Source organism: Monodon monoceros, unplaced genomic scaffold (assembly GCF_005190385.1).
Source record: "Monodon monoceros isolate NGI ecotype Baffin Bay Population unplaced genomic scaffold, NGI_Narwhal_1 Super_Scaffold_22, whole genome shotgun sequence".
In the NCBI taxonomy this organism is placed as follows: domain Eukaryota; kingdom Metazoa; phylum Chordata; class Mammalia; order Artiodactyla; family Monodontidae; genus Monodon; species Monodon monoceros.
The window spans coordinates 112,918,565-112,933,671 of record NW_021703779.1 but is presented as its reverse complement, the minus strand read 5'-3'; the positions used below and the strand labels follow the sequence as shown (position 1 = coordinate 112,933,671).

Below are 15,107 nucleotides of genomic sequence, written 5' to 3'. Positions count from 1 at the left end.
TGCATTTCTCTAATGATTAATGATGTTGAGCATTCTTTCATGTGTTTGTTGGCTATCTGTATATCTTCTTTGGACAAATGTCTATTTAGGTATTCTGCCCATTTTTGGATTGGGTTATTTGTTGTTTTGATATTGAGCTGTATGAGCTGCTTGTAAATTTCGGAGATTAATCCTTTGTCAGTTGCTTCATTCATGCTAGTACTCCTTTAAAGATAAGGTTCCCTTCCCAGATACCAAGGTCATGCTGACTCACTGCGTATGTGCTAATCTGTCCCTTTTGAAATCTTGAAGGAATGTACCCCTGTCATGTTTGTGTTTGATGGTTGTTCTTTGTTCTGAAAAGATATACAACTGTGATGAAAACCATGCTTCTCCAGAGCAGCTTCTCAGAGTTAGTGATAAGCTGTTCCCTAGGCTATAGTCCTCGGTTTGGTTCAAATAAAACTCTTTTCTCTTTCTATTCCTGTTATAGATTGTTTATTGATTATTTATGTTGACATGATGATAAATAAGGCATGGCTTGGCACCATCTGGGTTAGAAGTGGCAATGCGATATGAATTAGCGTTCCGAGCAGGTTCAGAATATTGGTTCTTGTTTTGGTTCCAGTGTTAATAAAAAGGACAACACCCCCGAAAGGGTTGGTCATCACAGTAATACTTAGGATATAGACTCAGAGTGGCCTTGGCTATCTTCTAGTGCTGTAGCCTGACTTGGGTAACCCCACCCCCCCACCCCAAATTAATCTGTTGAAGCCCTAACTCCAACGTGATTGTATTAGAAGATAGGGAGTTTTGGAGATAATTACATTTAAAAGAGTGAGGTCATGAGGGTGGAGTCCTAATCCAATAGGATCGGTGGCCTTGTAAGAAGAGGAAAAAAGAGAGAGAGACCTCTTCCTGCCCACACACATAGAAGAAAGTCCATGTGAGAACACAGGGAGAAGGCAGTCATCTGCTGGCACCTTGATCTTGGACTTACCAGCCTCCAGACCTGTGAGAAATCGATTACTGTAGCTTAAGCTATCCACTCCATGGTATTATGTTTTGACAACATGAGCTGACTAAGACACCTAATCTAGGGTTTTCCTAACTGATCTAGGAAATGCTGGTGTGCCTGGACCGTTAGAAGGTGTTGGTTCTATGGTCAGACACTTTGGAGGATGTTGCATAATATTAACGTCTCTTGGAAATCCACAACGTACATTAGACTATTAAAGGCTTTCAGAGCCCTAGAGTGAGAAAACCTGTTTACCATTGTTGGAGGAGCACCTTTTTACATCTACATCACAGATTCCTTACACGGGGTCTTTGGAAGCACCGATGGATTGATTTTTTTTGTTGTTTTGTTCTGTTTTGTTTTGCGGTACGCAGGCCTCTCACTGCTGTGGCCTCTCCCGTTGCGGAGCACAGGCTCAGGACGCGCAGGCCCAGCGGCCATGGCTCACGCACCCAGCCGCTCCGCGGCATGTGGGATTATCCCAGACCGGGGCACGAACCCGTGTCCCCTGCATCGGCAGGCGGACTCTCAACCACTGTGCCACCAGGGAAGCCCGGATTGTTTTTGTTTTATGCACATGTCCAGGCCTTGACTCTGCTTGCTCCACACCTACTGAACCAGAATATCTAGGGGTGAAGCACGGGCATATATATTTTTTCAAAGATCGTATAGATAATTCTGGTGAGTGTCTCTAATTATGAATGACTAAAGGTATACAAATTTTTGTGGAGCTGAATTTAGGAACTACTGATCTAGGACAACACCCTCGTTTTATAGGCAAGGAGATTAACATCCCTGTAGGGAAAATGACTTGCTCAAGTGTGAGCACAGAGCAAATATTTGAACCGTTTTTCCTCCGCTATAAATAACCCCTAGGTGGCAGTCTATGCCTTGGTTTTAGTCTGTGCCTGCACAGGCGGAGAAGTTGAAGGATTACTGAATGAATTTGAGCCTTGAAATGAAACCGTTAGTCAAGTGAGTGTCATGAACCAGTGCCTTGGACCAAGCAGTTCCTGGGCTGTTTTTGTGTATTTCTCACAGGCCAGGTCTCTGACCTAAAAAGAGGAGAACTGAGGGAAGGTGAAGTCTAGATTGGGAAGGGAGAGGTGAGGGGGCAGCAGTACCTTTCCCATAGAGCCTACTGTGGCCAAGAAGCCCACGACTCTGCCCACAGTACCAGATCCTGAATCCTGAGATGGGCAGAAGTGTATGTCAGGCTGAGACAACTGGTTTTCCCAAGCCACCCCTCTGTTGATATATTCTTTGAGAAGGAATAGTTTAAAAAATATATCTGATGATGGTCCTTTTAGAGAGATGCCTCTTGAAATTCTATCATTTCGAGAACCTTTTCTGTTACCCCTCTTGTTCTTCAGTAGCATCCTAGAACATCTGAAGAGTTTCAGACTCTCCCAGGCCAATACTAGGGTTCTAGTCTTGTATCTGCTACTAACTTCCATAGTAACCTTAGGCAAATCACCTCCCCTTCCTCAGCCTCAGTTTCACCATCTAAGTTATTTGCATTAAACTCCTTCAATAAATCAGTGACAATTTGGATGATGGCTAATACCCGACTTCAGTGACTCTAATAATTTGTATTGGGCAAGATACAGCATCACAGATACACACACACACACACACACACACACACAGAGGAAACGGCACGTGTGCCTTTCAAATACCTGTTACATACTTAGTAAGAGCTTCCTTTTATCCTCTCCATGAGGTGGCCCCTCCCCCTCTACACACAAGCACAAAGGTCCATGGAATAGAATAGACGGCAATTATTGAATCATATTGTCATCAAGGGAGAAGCCCAGAGGTATAGCAGGCTCCAGACACAGAGCTCCAGTTCCACTTCTTTGTGATTCCCTTGGATCTGTCATCCTCCATGATTTGGCTTGTCAGGCTCTTGGCAAGGTGGCTACAGCAGTTCCCAGGGGTCACATCGAAATCTAAGAATTTCCACAGGGAAAACAAAGGACCATCCCTCTGTGCATTTACTTCTTAGGAGAGAGGAAACCCTTCTTAGAAGCACCCGAGTGCACTTTTCACCTTTCACTGGTCCTGATTGGATCATATTCCCTTTTTTTTTTTCATTCGCTGACAAAGGGAATGATAGAACCCTGATTAGCTTGCACTAGTCTTTGTGGGGGGAAAGGACTACTGAAGTCAACTGCTTGTTAACCCTCCTTCCTCCGGAAGTTGAAAAGACAAAATGCTTATAGTGCAAAGATGGGGTCATTCCTAATCCGCTGAGAAGGATTAAATGGTCATTTTCATGATACAATTCAGTAACTGCCGTCTGTTCTATTCCATGGGCCCTGTGTGTTTGTGTGTAGAGGGGGAGGGGCCACCTCATGGAGAGGATAATAGTTACCGTCCAAAGGTGTTGTCATCCTTCTAAATTGACTTAAGGTATATTATCCAGGGATGGCAAGTGAGATGCAGCGTCAGTCAAGGAATAGAGTTAAATAGAATGAGTGGTAGGCATTCATGAATTTTATTCACAGTGGTGAGCTCAGGCAGCAGGCTGTGATTCTGTTTTCTCGGTTGTCTAATGCAAACCTGGACCAGATGCTAGCCTGTGACATATGGCATTGAGTGGCTAGAAGCCCACCGGCATAATGTAGGGGAAGAAATTCAAAACTTCTGAACACAAAAGTACCCTACTGGATCTTATGAGCATCTACCCATTCACTCTCTAACTTTGCCCCTCCAAAGAAATTAAAGTGTCTGTCCTGTAACCCTTACCTCGAGAAATTAGTGGGTGAGGGAAGCATCAAAGCTTTCAAAAGCACTTCTGCTGGCGATTCTCTCAAGATGGAGGATGCCATTGAGAAGTAGGTGCCATTGAAATGCGCTCTCTGATTTGTAGCATGTTGGAGGGAGCCAGGTATAGGTGAGTCTAGGTGGTGGCAGTTAACATCAGTAGCAAGTGGATATTATTACCGTAACAGACATCTGGAGATCATCTGAAAGGTTGTTGTGGACTGAATTGTGCCCCCCCCGTTCATATGTTGAAGCCCTAACTCCCAATGTGACTATATTTGGAGAGAGGGTCTTTAAGGAGGTAATTAAGGTTAAATGAGGTCATAAGGGTGGGTCCCTATTCTGAGGATGGGAGTCCTTATAAGAAGAGGAAGAGACACTAGATCTCTCCCTCTACAAATGCATAAAAGAAAGGCCATGTGAGGGCACAAAGAGAAGGTGTCCATCTGCAAGCCAGGAAGACATCTCACCAGAAACCAACCCTGCTGGCACTTTGACCTTGGACTTCCATTCTCCAGCACTGTGAGAAAATAAATGTCAGCGGGTTAAGCCACCCAGTCTGTGGTATTTTGTTACGGCAGCCTGAGTGGACTAATACACATGGAGAGATCTCTGGCTATGGATAATTAACCTTGTAGTTCCCAGGAATTAAATCTACAGACAATCCACCAAGGCCTTAGTTGATCTGTAAAACCAAAAAGATTCTTGGGTCTGGCCAAGAGAGGTGCCTTGCATTTGAGTCACCACACTAGCCTAACAGATAGAGGAATAACTCATGTGCAGTTCCCAGGCATGAATTATTAATTACACACACCCAGAGTCCTTAGAATAGAGGATGGTCAGGTGAATCTGTTGTAGCACTGTGAACCTTCCCCTTGGCCTTCCCCGCAAGGTGACATGGAGCAGGACCCCATGATTCTTCCTCACCATGTCCGCCACCTGCCTTTTATCTGTGGAAAAACTTTAGCCAAAGAATAAGTTTAATCAGAGAAGTGAGAAAATGCAGGAACAAAGGAAAACAGAGACCAAATAATAATAATTTAGTCATTAAGCGAAGTCACGGACCTTTAGCTCTTCTTTAAGGGCTACAGATAATATTCTGAGCCGTCTCCTGTGAGCTGTCTTGTAGATACTGAAACTCCCACCAGGTGGAAGAAGTTAACTACATGATGACCAGGCTGTAGCCATGACGTAAGCTGCCACAATTCCGAGAATTGGCCTCAAGGAAAAGGGGACAAACCCGACCCTGGAACTGAAGATTAACTGTACTTAAAACAATCAAAATGACACTGATCAGATCACTGCATGACCAATTTCCAGATGACTGTCAGAGCTGACTGTGCTGTTTCTGCATGTAGCCCCCTCCCTCCGTCTATAAAAGCTCTTGCCCGGGCTTCCCTGGTGGCGCAGTGGTTGAGAGTCCGCCTGCCGATGCAGGGGACACGGGTTCGTGCCCTGGTCCGGGAGGATCCCACGTGCCGCGGAGCGGCTGGGCCCGTGAGCCAAAGCCTCTTGCCCACTGGTTGTCAGTGAGGGGGGGGGAGTCACCCTTTGGACAGGAGTCTCCCCTCCCCACCCCCAGTTGCCGGCCTCCAAAATAAAGCAAACTTTCCTTCCCACCAACCTTGACTCTTTATTGGCTTTTGAGCGGTGAGCAGCCGGACCCCAATTTTGGCTACAAAAGCCCCCGTAGCCGTTGACCTTGGCAACTTGCAAAGGAAAGCAGGACAGCCCCAAACCTTTCAGAGACTAATTGAAAACTGCCTTTAAGGCAGTGCTGGCGCCAAGGGGCCCAGGACACCCCTGCAGTAGTACCTAGTGCAGAGTGGAGGGAGTGCTTAAGGAGGTTGGGGAAAATGGGTTCTTCCCTGAGGCTGCTACTCAGGAGGCTCAGGGAGACGCTGATGCCCCTTCGCCGGGATTATTCTACCAGTTCCCAGGTACACTCAGCGTCAGGTAGTATCTGCACGTTGCTTACAGTGCGCACGTTTTGTTATTGTGGTTGATGTTCAGCCTCAAGGCATCCCATCTCCCCCGACATAGCCGAGGACCCTCTCAGACAGGGACATTTGGGCCTCCGTTTAGAACCCACCAAACCAAGTCCCTAATCTCCTCCCCAGGTGGAGCGTTTTGGGCTGGCAGCTGTCAGGGCTACCCTGACCTTCTGTTGCTTCCTCTAACCTCTGTGCTCCAACACATGGCATCAAGGAAACCACTGAAGTCATCCTCTGCACCTTCTGAGGGATGCAGAGAGAAGGCAGTGAGTGGGAGGTCGCCCCCATCCTTTGCTTCCACATCCACCATATCATGGCCTCTGCTCATCCTGCTGGAACGGCGAGCGTCCTGACTGCCGGAAATTTCCAGGCAGAGACAGGCACCTGTCTCCTGTATACTGCCACAGTGGCTACCTGGTCCCTGGAAAAAGGGATATGAGGGTAAGGAGAGGCAAATCACCCTCCTTATCAACAGAGGAAGTAAAATGCGATAGCTTATCCTTATGGGAAGTGCAGAGATTTTGGCCACCATCCAAGACTTGAAAAAGTAGGTGTTATTCCTACCACACCCAGACTAATGTGGATCCACAGCTAAAACAGGCTCTCTAGCTAGCTGGTGTGGGCTACCATGCTAGTAGGTTTGCCCCTTGGCTCTTATCACCTAGAAGATCCAGTGGTGCCCAAAATGTTTAGGGTGAATCAGTATGCTTGCTGTATGGAGCTTGTGGTAAGCCCTGATAGGAGAATCACAGCGCAGCCTGCTAGGATGTAATATCCACTACGAACCAGCAACCAGCATATGGTGCTGTTTCTCCCATTGCCAAGATTTGCAAGTTTGGGAACAGAGGGGCAGAAACAAAGGTGGTGCCTCTCGTAATTACACCTGACCCATCTGCAACAGTTTTACTTTGTGTCCCTGCAACTCTGATCTCTGCTGGTTTAGAGTTTTCGTTCCCTAGAAGAAACACTTCTAGTCTGGGACAAAACAGTGGTTGCATGAAATGTGAAGTCACTCTTAGCTCCTGGAACCACTCAAAGCAGGTGGTTGTGGTGTCCATGCTGTAGAGTGACAGGGAGGAATACGAATGAGACTCGGATCCCCTAAGGTGCCTTCTTATATGACAATCCTGAGGGCTTGCATGCCAGACTACTGCAACCCTACAGAGCCCACCAAGGCTCAGACTCCTCAGGAGCGAAACTGCGCCCCCCAGTAGATAAGGCAAAAGGAGCGTGGAATTGACAGAGAAGTCATAAATACCAGGACCACCTCATGGCTATGCGCAAACACGAGGACTTACCTTCTACCTGTACTGCCTGGCTGGTTGTCTTTTTTAAAAACTCTCTCACCTCTCCTTTAGTATTGTAAATAGGATAGAGTGGTGGTCGTGGTGAATTCACCATTTAGGTCATGGAATTGTAGAATAACAATATTAAGTTGGGATAATGGTGGCGCTAGAGAAAGAAGAGACATCACGGGGAGAACTTGAACTATAATCAGAGGCCCCATGACCTCATCTCCGACTGTGATAGCTGGAAGTGTTTGTACGTGTTGTTTCTCTCTGGGTAGTTCTTGGTGGTACGTGGAGTAATTAAATTATGCCAGAAGGGAGCATGTTCGGAATCATATGAATGGAAGAAGGGTGTTTGTACATGCTGTCTGTATTACTTTTCTGTCTACCTAACATTCCCTCCTTTGGGAAACTGCTGAAAATCAGAGATTCGCTTCTCCAGACCACAGGAGTGCTTGCTGTAGAAATCCAAGTGACGGAAGGACAGCAGTACCCAGCAAAGGCCCCCCAAATTGGGTATCCTTGCTTGTTCTAGAGCCTCCACTTTTTAAGACTTTGGTTACCTTGCCCAGAATCACTCAGATTCTTTGGTTCAACAAAATTTAGCTTATGAACTTGACCTCTAGCTTCCCGAGCATTTTTCGGGAAGGATTTGAAGCGAAGCTCTTAGATTTGCAGTAAAACTACCCAAGGTGGGGACTTGTGGTAAGTCATGGAAGACAGAATGTTTCCCAGTCTCTAACCACTCCCACCCCTATACTGGGGCTCAGGATTCTAGAGATAGTCTCTCTGAATTGCTGGAGAAGGGAGTCATCACCAGTAGTCATTCAGGTGACCAGAACCAGTCTGAAGGCAGTTACGGAACTGTGTCCCAGGAAGGGGGTCAAGGGTCACAACAGAAAGCACAGGCTGTAGTCCAGCCTGAGGAAAGTTCAGGACCTGGAACCTGAATCTGTGCCTGTAAAGTTGGAAGTTTGGACCTATCTGGAGAGGACCTGGGGGAAAGGAAGAGGGAAATGATGGAGTCAAGGTAGAAAAGGAATTTTTTTCACCAATCAGAATGGCCATCATAAAAATGTCTACAAGTAACAAGTGCTGGAGAGGGTGTGGAGAAAAGGGAACCCTCCTACACCGTTGGTGGGAATGTAAATTGATACAACCACTATGGAGAACAGTATGGAGGTTCCTTAAAAAACTAAAAGTAGAGTTACCATGTGATCCCTCAATCCCACTCTTGCACATATATCCAGAGAAAGCCATAATTCAAAAAAGTACATGCACCCCAATGTTCATAGCAGCACTATGTACAATAGCCAAGATATGGAAGCAACCTAAGTGTCTACAGACAGATGAATAGATAAAGATGTGGTGTATAGACAATGGAATACTACTCAGCCATAAAAAATGAAATAATGTCATTTGCAGCAACATGGATGGACCTAGAAATTATCATACTAAGTGAGGTAAGTCAGACAGCGAAAGACAGACAGAGAAAGCCAGGGAATTCCCTATATGTGTATATGTATAACTGAATCCCTTGGCTGTACACCTGAAACATTGTAAATCAACTCTACTTCAATTTAAAAAAAGAAAGAGGGGGCTTCCCTGGTGGCGCAGTGGTTAAGAATCCGCCTGCCAATGCAGGGGACACGGGTTCGAGCCCTGGTCCGGGAAGATCCCACAAGCCACGGAGCAACTAAGCCCGCGAGCCACAACTACTGAGCCCACGTGCCACAACTACTGAAGCCTGCGTGCCTAGAGCCCGTGCTCCTCAACAAGAGAAGCCCGCGCACCGCAACGAAGAGTAGCCCCCGCTCGCTGCAACTAGAGAAAAGCCCGTGCACAGCAACGAAGACCCAGGGCAGCCAAAAGTAAAAAATAAATAAATTTTTAAAAAGAAAGAAAGAAAGAAAGAGGGACTTCCCCGGTAGTCCAGTGGTTAAGACTCCACACTTCCACTGCAGGGGCCATGGGTACATTCCCTGGTCGGGGACCTAAGATCCCGCATGCCTCGAGGTGCAGCAAAAAAAGCCAAAAACCAAAAACCAAGAAACTAATTTCTTTGGGTAGAATTCAAATCCTGAGTGACTGTGAGTTCCATCTGATCCTCCATTCGTGTGCAGTGGTACACGTACTTGTACTTGGGAGTGCTAACCCAAGGGTGCAGGAATGGAGTGCCTAGCCCTGTGTTCCCAAAGTTCCAGCATCCATGCAACCCACTTGGATAGTGACTTTTACACTAAAGTTTTAAAAAGGATGCCTCACAATTCAAATAATAAAAATACAATTAACAATTAACCATAACAGGGGTGATCCTTTGGTAACATATAAAAATATTGAATCACTATGTTGTACACCTGAAACTAATAAAACGTTGTGAGTCAATTATACTTCAATTTAAAAATGCAAAGAAAGGGCTTCCCTGGTGGCGCAGTGGTTGAGAGTCCACCTGCCAATGCAGGGGACATGGGTTCGTGCCCCAGTCCGGGAGGATCCCACATGCCGCGGAGCAGCTGGGCCCGTGAGCCATGGCCGCTGAGCCTGCGCGTCCGGAGCCTACGCTCCGCAACGGGAGAGGCCGCAGTGAGAGGCCCGCGTACCGCAAAAAAAAAAAAAAAAAAAAAGGCTAAGAAAAAAACGAATCATAGCAATGAATGTCTCACATTAGTAGGAAGAATAATATTGTTGGCAGTATTTCATCACTCTGCCACTATCCTTTTCCATGTTTGTCTCCTCTCCTGAACGTTGGGGGTAATGACAGTCACTCATCTCTGAGTTGTTGTGAGGATTAAATGCAATGATGTATATAAAGTGCTTAGGACCTTGCATGGCTTATGGTAAGTGTGCAATAATGTTTGCAAGTATTATTATTTCTCTATAACTAGGTAGAGTATATAAATGTATATTATATAATATATATATATATTTCTCTCTGGCTCAACCACTTGAGTCATTGGTGAGGTGACTTAACATCTAGTACACATGGATAAAATATAATTCCTTATTTTTAATAGCTACATAGTATCCCATTACATAGACGGACTATTTCTATTTAGCCAAGTCCCGTTGTATATTTAGCTTATTTCCCCGGTCTGGCCATTATGATCAATATTAAAATGTAAGAACCTTGTCTAAACATCATGGGGTACTTGTCCAATTTTTCAGTTTTTAAATTTTTCAGTTTTGAAAAATTAAATCACACTTTTTGTTTTTACTTTAACTATGACATTGCAGACGTTAGCTCGTGAAAAGTTACATAGAGTAAGGAAGCTCTGGGCTACCTGAAGATTACTGGCCATTTCATGAGGCATTTCCTTATGGTCTTATGGCTTGCTTGGAAAGCAAGGAAATCACATTTCATGCGATCATTCAGGAACATTTTAGGATATGCATCCACTATTGCAGAAAGATAGGAGGGCAGAATCTACCTGGACTCACGTACCACTCCTCAACCCCCCTTCCCCCAGATTTCCTTCTAATTGCAGTAAATTCATTTTTAATAAGTTTTAACTTTTAATCAAAGTAATACATGCATATAAAGGATTTAGAAAAATCAACCAGTACAAAAGGACATATAATGAAAAGCAGTAAATCCCCACCCACCCTTCTCAACTTTTGCTTTCCCAACCCAGAGGCAAAAACTTTTACATGTCTGTTTAGAGGTTAACTCCATTTTTCCTAATAATATGCTTTTCTTACTATTTCTTAACTTGATGACATGAGGCATTTTCTGCTGACTTCCTGCTGTCCCCTTGGTTTTCCTCCCCCCCTCCATATATCACTATTTTTAATTCTTCTGTTGGTTACCTTGTTCACTTTAAAAATTTAACCCCTAAATCTGTCTTATTCTTTCAACTAGAGACAGTATCTGGACTTCCTAGTTTAGAAGAATAACACCATTGTTCCACTTCCTCCTCTCTGCCTGCCAACTTGTTGCCTGTACTTGTCAAAGTTGGTTTACATTCCCACTCTGTTCTATAACTATAATTAAGTCTCCCCTGCTTTGCCTAGTGATTTACTCTAAAAATGAAAAAGCATAACTAATATTTCCATTGTAATGATTATTTAAACACTGTTCACTGAATAGCAAAGTTGAACGCTATGATTGGATTTTCTGTGACTGCAGAGGCTGGATCCACGTGCCAGTGTTCAGATTCCCTTTCTCACACTCCAGGCAACGGTTGAAAAACAGGCCACGTCTGAGGTTGCTTCATATGTGAAGCATGCTCTCCTTGTACAGTTTGAAATGTTTGTTTTTCCCAGTAGGTTCTGTTTGCCGTTGTTGTTTCTTTTAGGATGAAGAAATGTATGCCTTCCCGATCATGCGATAAATTTCTGTTGCCTAGAATCGATTCCATTCAGTTGGAAGTCTATTCATTTCTTTTTCTAATTTGGAGGACTTGCCTCCTATTTGGACCACTCTTGTACAGTTTATCTTTTTTTAAGTTGTTGGTAACTCTTCCTTTTCTCCCCCTTAGGGCATCCTGTGCTTATTGTCATTTCCCTACCTTCGGTGCTGTCTTTTGTTTTATGGATGCAAGAACTTCTCAAATATTTCTGAGGATTTTCAGATTTTTAGGTTCTGTTCTTTGAATTAGCTATTTCCTTAAGATTCAACTTTTCATTATATCTTAGGCTTTTTTGGTTACACTGCTGGCTTTCTGCAAATGACTTCTAGCGGCGCATTTATATGAAAAGATGAGGCAATTGGCAAGACAGGCCGGCAAGTCTGTGTGCGCGAGGCGAGCTGGTCGCTTTGCTCTAGGGCGGCTGAACTGGTGGGTGGAGGTCAGCCATCCTGCTGGGCACCCCCCAATGCCACAGAGTTAGTTGCTCTAAATATGTACCTGCAGGCGCACGTTGAGAATCACTGAAGCCACGACGTAGAAGTAGGGGAAGTTCACGCGCAGCCGCCAGGCCAGGTCGAAGAAGGTGATCAGCGTGCGCGTGAGCCCTTTGCAGAAGGCGCCGTACGAGCCGCGGGCCGCGGCCGAACGAGACAGCCGCACCGCCAGGCCCGACAGGGCCGCCGCCGCCGCCGCTGCCATCGGTCTGGTTTGGCCTCCCATACAGCGCCCAGAGCCCGGGGCCTCCCGCCGGCTCCGCGGACAGAGGGACGCACGCGGGGGAATCGGCGAGGGAGGTGGATAGCGCGGCCGCAGATGCGAGCTGCGCTGCACGGAGGGCACCCTCCTCCTCCTCTGGCTGCGCTCGGGCCACCGCGGTCCCTGGTGCCCCGCCGGGCCGCCGGGCTAAGTTGCCTCGGGGCCGCGCGGGGCGGGGTCGGGCTGGGCGCCAGGGATCAGGAGCCCCGGGACGGAGAGGAGGGGAAGGTGGGGGAGGGGGAGCCGGGGGGAGGGGGAAGCAGGGGGAGGGGGAGGGGCTTGCAGTGCACCCGGGAGACCTAGCTTCCTGACCCCGGTGGTCTTTTTTTTTTTTTTTAATTTTTAAATTTTAACGAAAGCAAAACGAAACTTGCTCAAAACGTTAGAAATGTTCCTTCATAAGCACGATCTTGAGCAGCTTCGAAGCGTGAACGCGTTTCCTGTTCCCTCAAATCCCTTTAGGAATTTTTTCAATCCTCAATTGTGAGCTAGTACAAATACACCAAACCCACTAATTTAACTTTAAGATGTGTGCATTCTGTTTTACTCCTTCAAGCGTCTTATTTTTGCTTTTGCTTTACATCTGTAGTATTCTGCTAATGGGAAAAGTTATACAAACAAGTTTTTAGAGATTGTCAGCAGCACAATGAGAACAATGGAAAGCAAATTCCCTGCTTAGCTTCCCAATTCCCCACCCCTCCCCCGCCGTGAACTGAGGTTACGTTTCCTGTATGTACTTCCAGATGTGATGTGTTGATACAGTGCTCTTACCATGTCAATAATGTACAACTACCTCACTCCCTTTGACGACGGATTATTACACCAATACATATGCTGACTAATAATGTTCAATAATTCATTTAACAAATCCCCTGTTGATGGACGCTCTGAATGTTTCCAGTTTTTCTTATGCCAAAAATGGTTGCCGTGAGCATCACTGTACACATGGATTTGCAAGTGGCAGAAGAGGATGAATAACATGATCCCATCTTCATTTCTAAAAAACAATCACATAAGCATATACATTTAGTGTCTGAGGTCAAAAAGTTTTACTAATACATGTGGTTAATCAAAGAAGTTTAGAGACGAGGGCTCTATTCAACACTGAGTGTTAATCTTGGAATTTTTTTTTCCTCAACATCATAGACAATAATTACATCTCATTATTCTTCTAATTTGCTTTTATTTATCAGAGAAGCTGAGTAACTTTTCTAAATTTCTTAATTTTTATTATTGTTTTACTCATTGCTTGTAAAACATTAAAACTTAAGTATATATTATGAGAAAAGTAAAGTTCCTAGGATCATAACCCCGCGAAAGAAAGACTATTAACGGCTTGGTATATGTTTTAATCAATTATTTACATATTTAATAAGCAAGGCATATATACATATTTCACACACAAATTGTAAAACAAAAATGAAACCGTACTAACACACTGCCCTGACAGTTGTTTTTAAAAATAATGATATATCTTGCTTATCTTTCCATATTGATTCCTTTCTTTATTTGGTTGCGCTGGCGGGCTCCTTAGTTGTGGCATGCGAACTGTTAGTTGCAGCATGCATGTGGGATCTAGTTCCCTGACCAGGGATCGAACCTGGGTTCCCTGCATTGTCTTAACCACTGCACCACCAAGGAAGTCCCTCCATATTGATTCCTTATGATCAATAATACGGTGTATTATTCGTTATGGTTTGCCAGTAATTAACTGAAGGATATTTGGATGGTTTCAAATTTTTCACGATCATAAACAGTGTTGAGATTAACATCCTTGCATGCATATCTTTGTACATGTCTCTGATATTTCCCTGGGATACATTCCTAAAGGTGGAATTCTTGTATCAAAAGGTTTTCACCTGTTTAATGATTTTGATACATACTGTCAAACTGTCTTTCACACAGCTTGTACTAAGGTATCCATGAACATCCTCAACTTTCGTAATAATGAGCATCGATGTTCTTTTAAATCTTGGACATTCTAATAGGGTGAAAATGCTATCTCATTTTAATTTGCATATTTTGTTTACTAGCGAGGTTAGACATTATTCATATGTGCAGATTTCATTGCACATTTGTATATAAGGAACTACTCTTTCAAAAGATTTGCAGTCTTGGGCTTCCCTGGTGACGCATTGGTTGAGAATCTGCCTGCCAATGCAGGGGACACGGGTTTGAGCCCTGGTCTGGGAAGATCCCACATGCCGCGGAGCAACTAGGCCCGTGAGCCACAACTACTGAGCCTGCCTGTCTGGAGCCTGTGTTCCGCAACAAGAGAGGCCGCGATAGTGAGAGGCCCGCGCACCGCGATGAAGAGTGGCCCCCGCTTGCCGCAACTAGAGAAAGCCCTACGCACAGAAATGAAGACTCAACACAGCCAAAAATAAATAAATAAATTAATTAATTAAAAAAAAAGATTTGCAGTCTTATAGAAGACAAATTTATGGTTTCCAAAGGGGAAAGGAGGGGGAGGGATAAATTAGGAGTTTGGGATTAACAGATACACATTACTATATATAAAAGAGATAAACAAAAAAGACCTGTGTAGCACAGGGAACTATATTCAGTATCTTGTAATAACCTACAATGGAAAAGACTCTGAAAAACTATATATATATACGATCACTTTGTTGTACACCTGAGACTAACACAATATTCTAAATCAACTATACTTAAACATTTTGACAAGCTAAAAAAAGATTTGAAGTCTTAATTTTAATCAGTATTTCCAATTTCCGTGTAAAAAATGTACTAATTTCCACTCCCTCAGGCAGTGTATGAGGCTGTCCATTTCTCCACACCCCCACCCATATTATTATGATGTATTATTTTATTATCTCTAATCTAAAAACAAAGCAAATAACTATTCTAATTATTTTAATTTGCTTATATTTGATTACAGTTGAGTCTGAATATTATGTTCATTGATCATTTATAGTGGCATCAAAAGGAA

At 44.5% G+C, this 15,107-nt stretch overlaps 1 protein-coding gene across 1 annotated transcript; it reads right to left on the bottom strand.

Annotated features, from left to right (window-relative positions):
* Positions 1-10,584: 10,584 nt before the first annotated feature.
* SMIM10 (small integral membrane protein 10) lies at positions 10,585-12,298 on the bottom strand. The gene has a single exon (XM_029239933.1). It carries the CDS (start codon positions 12,116-12,118, stop codon positions 11,885-11,887), a length of 234 nt encoding a protein of 77 aa, XP_029095766.1. The 5' UTR covers positions 12,119-12,298; the 3' UTR covers positions 10,585-11,884.
* Positions 12,299-15,107: the final 2,809 nt, after the last annotated feature.

Excerpts from the sequence above, each read along its gene's own strand:
- SMIM10 (XM_029239933.1), bottom strand. The coding sequence starts at position 12,118 with ATGGGAGGCCAAACCAGACCGATGGCAGCGGCGGCGGCGGCGGCCCTG.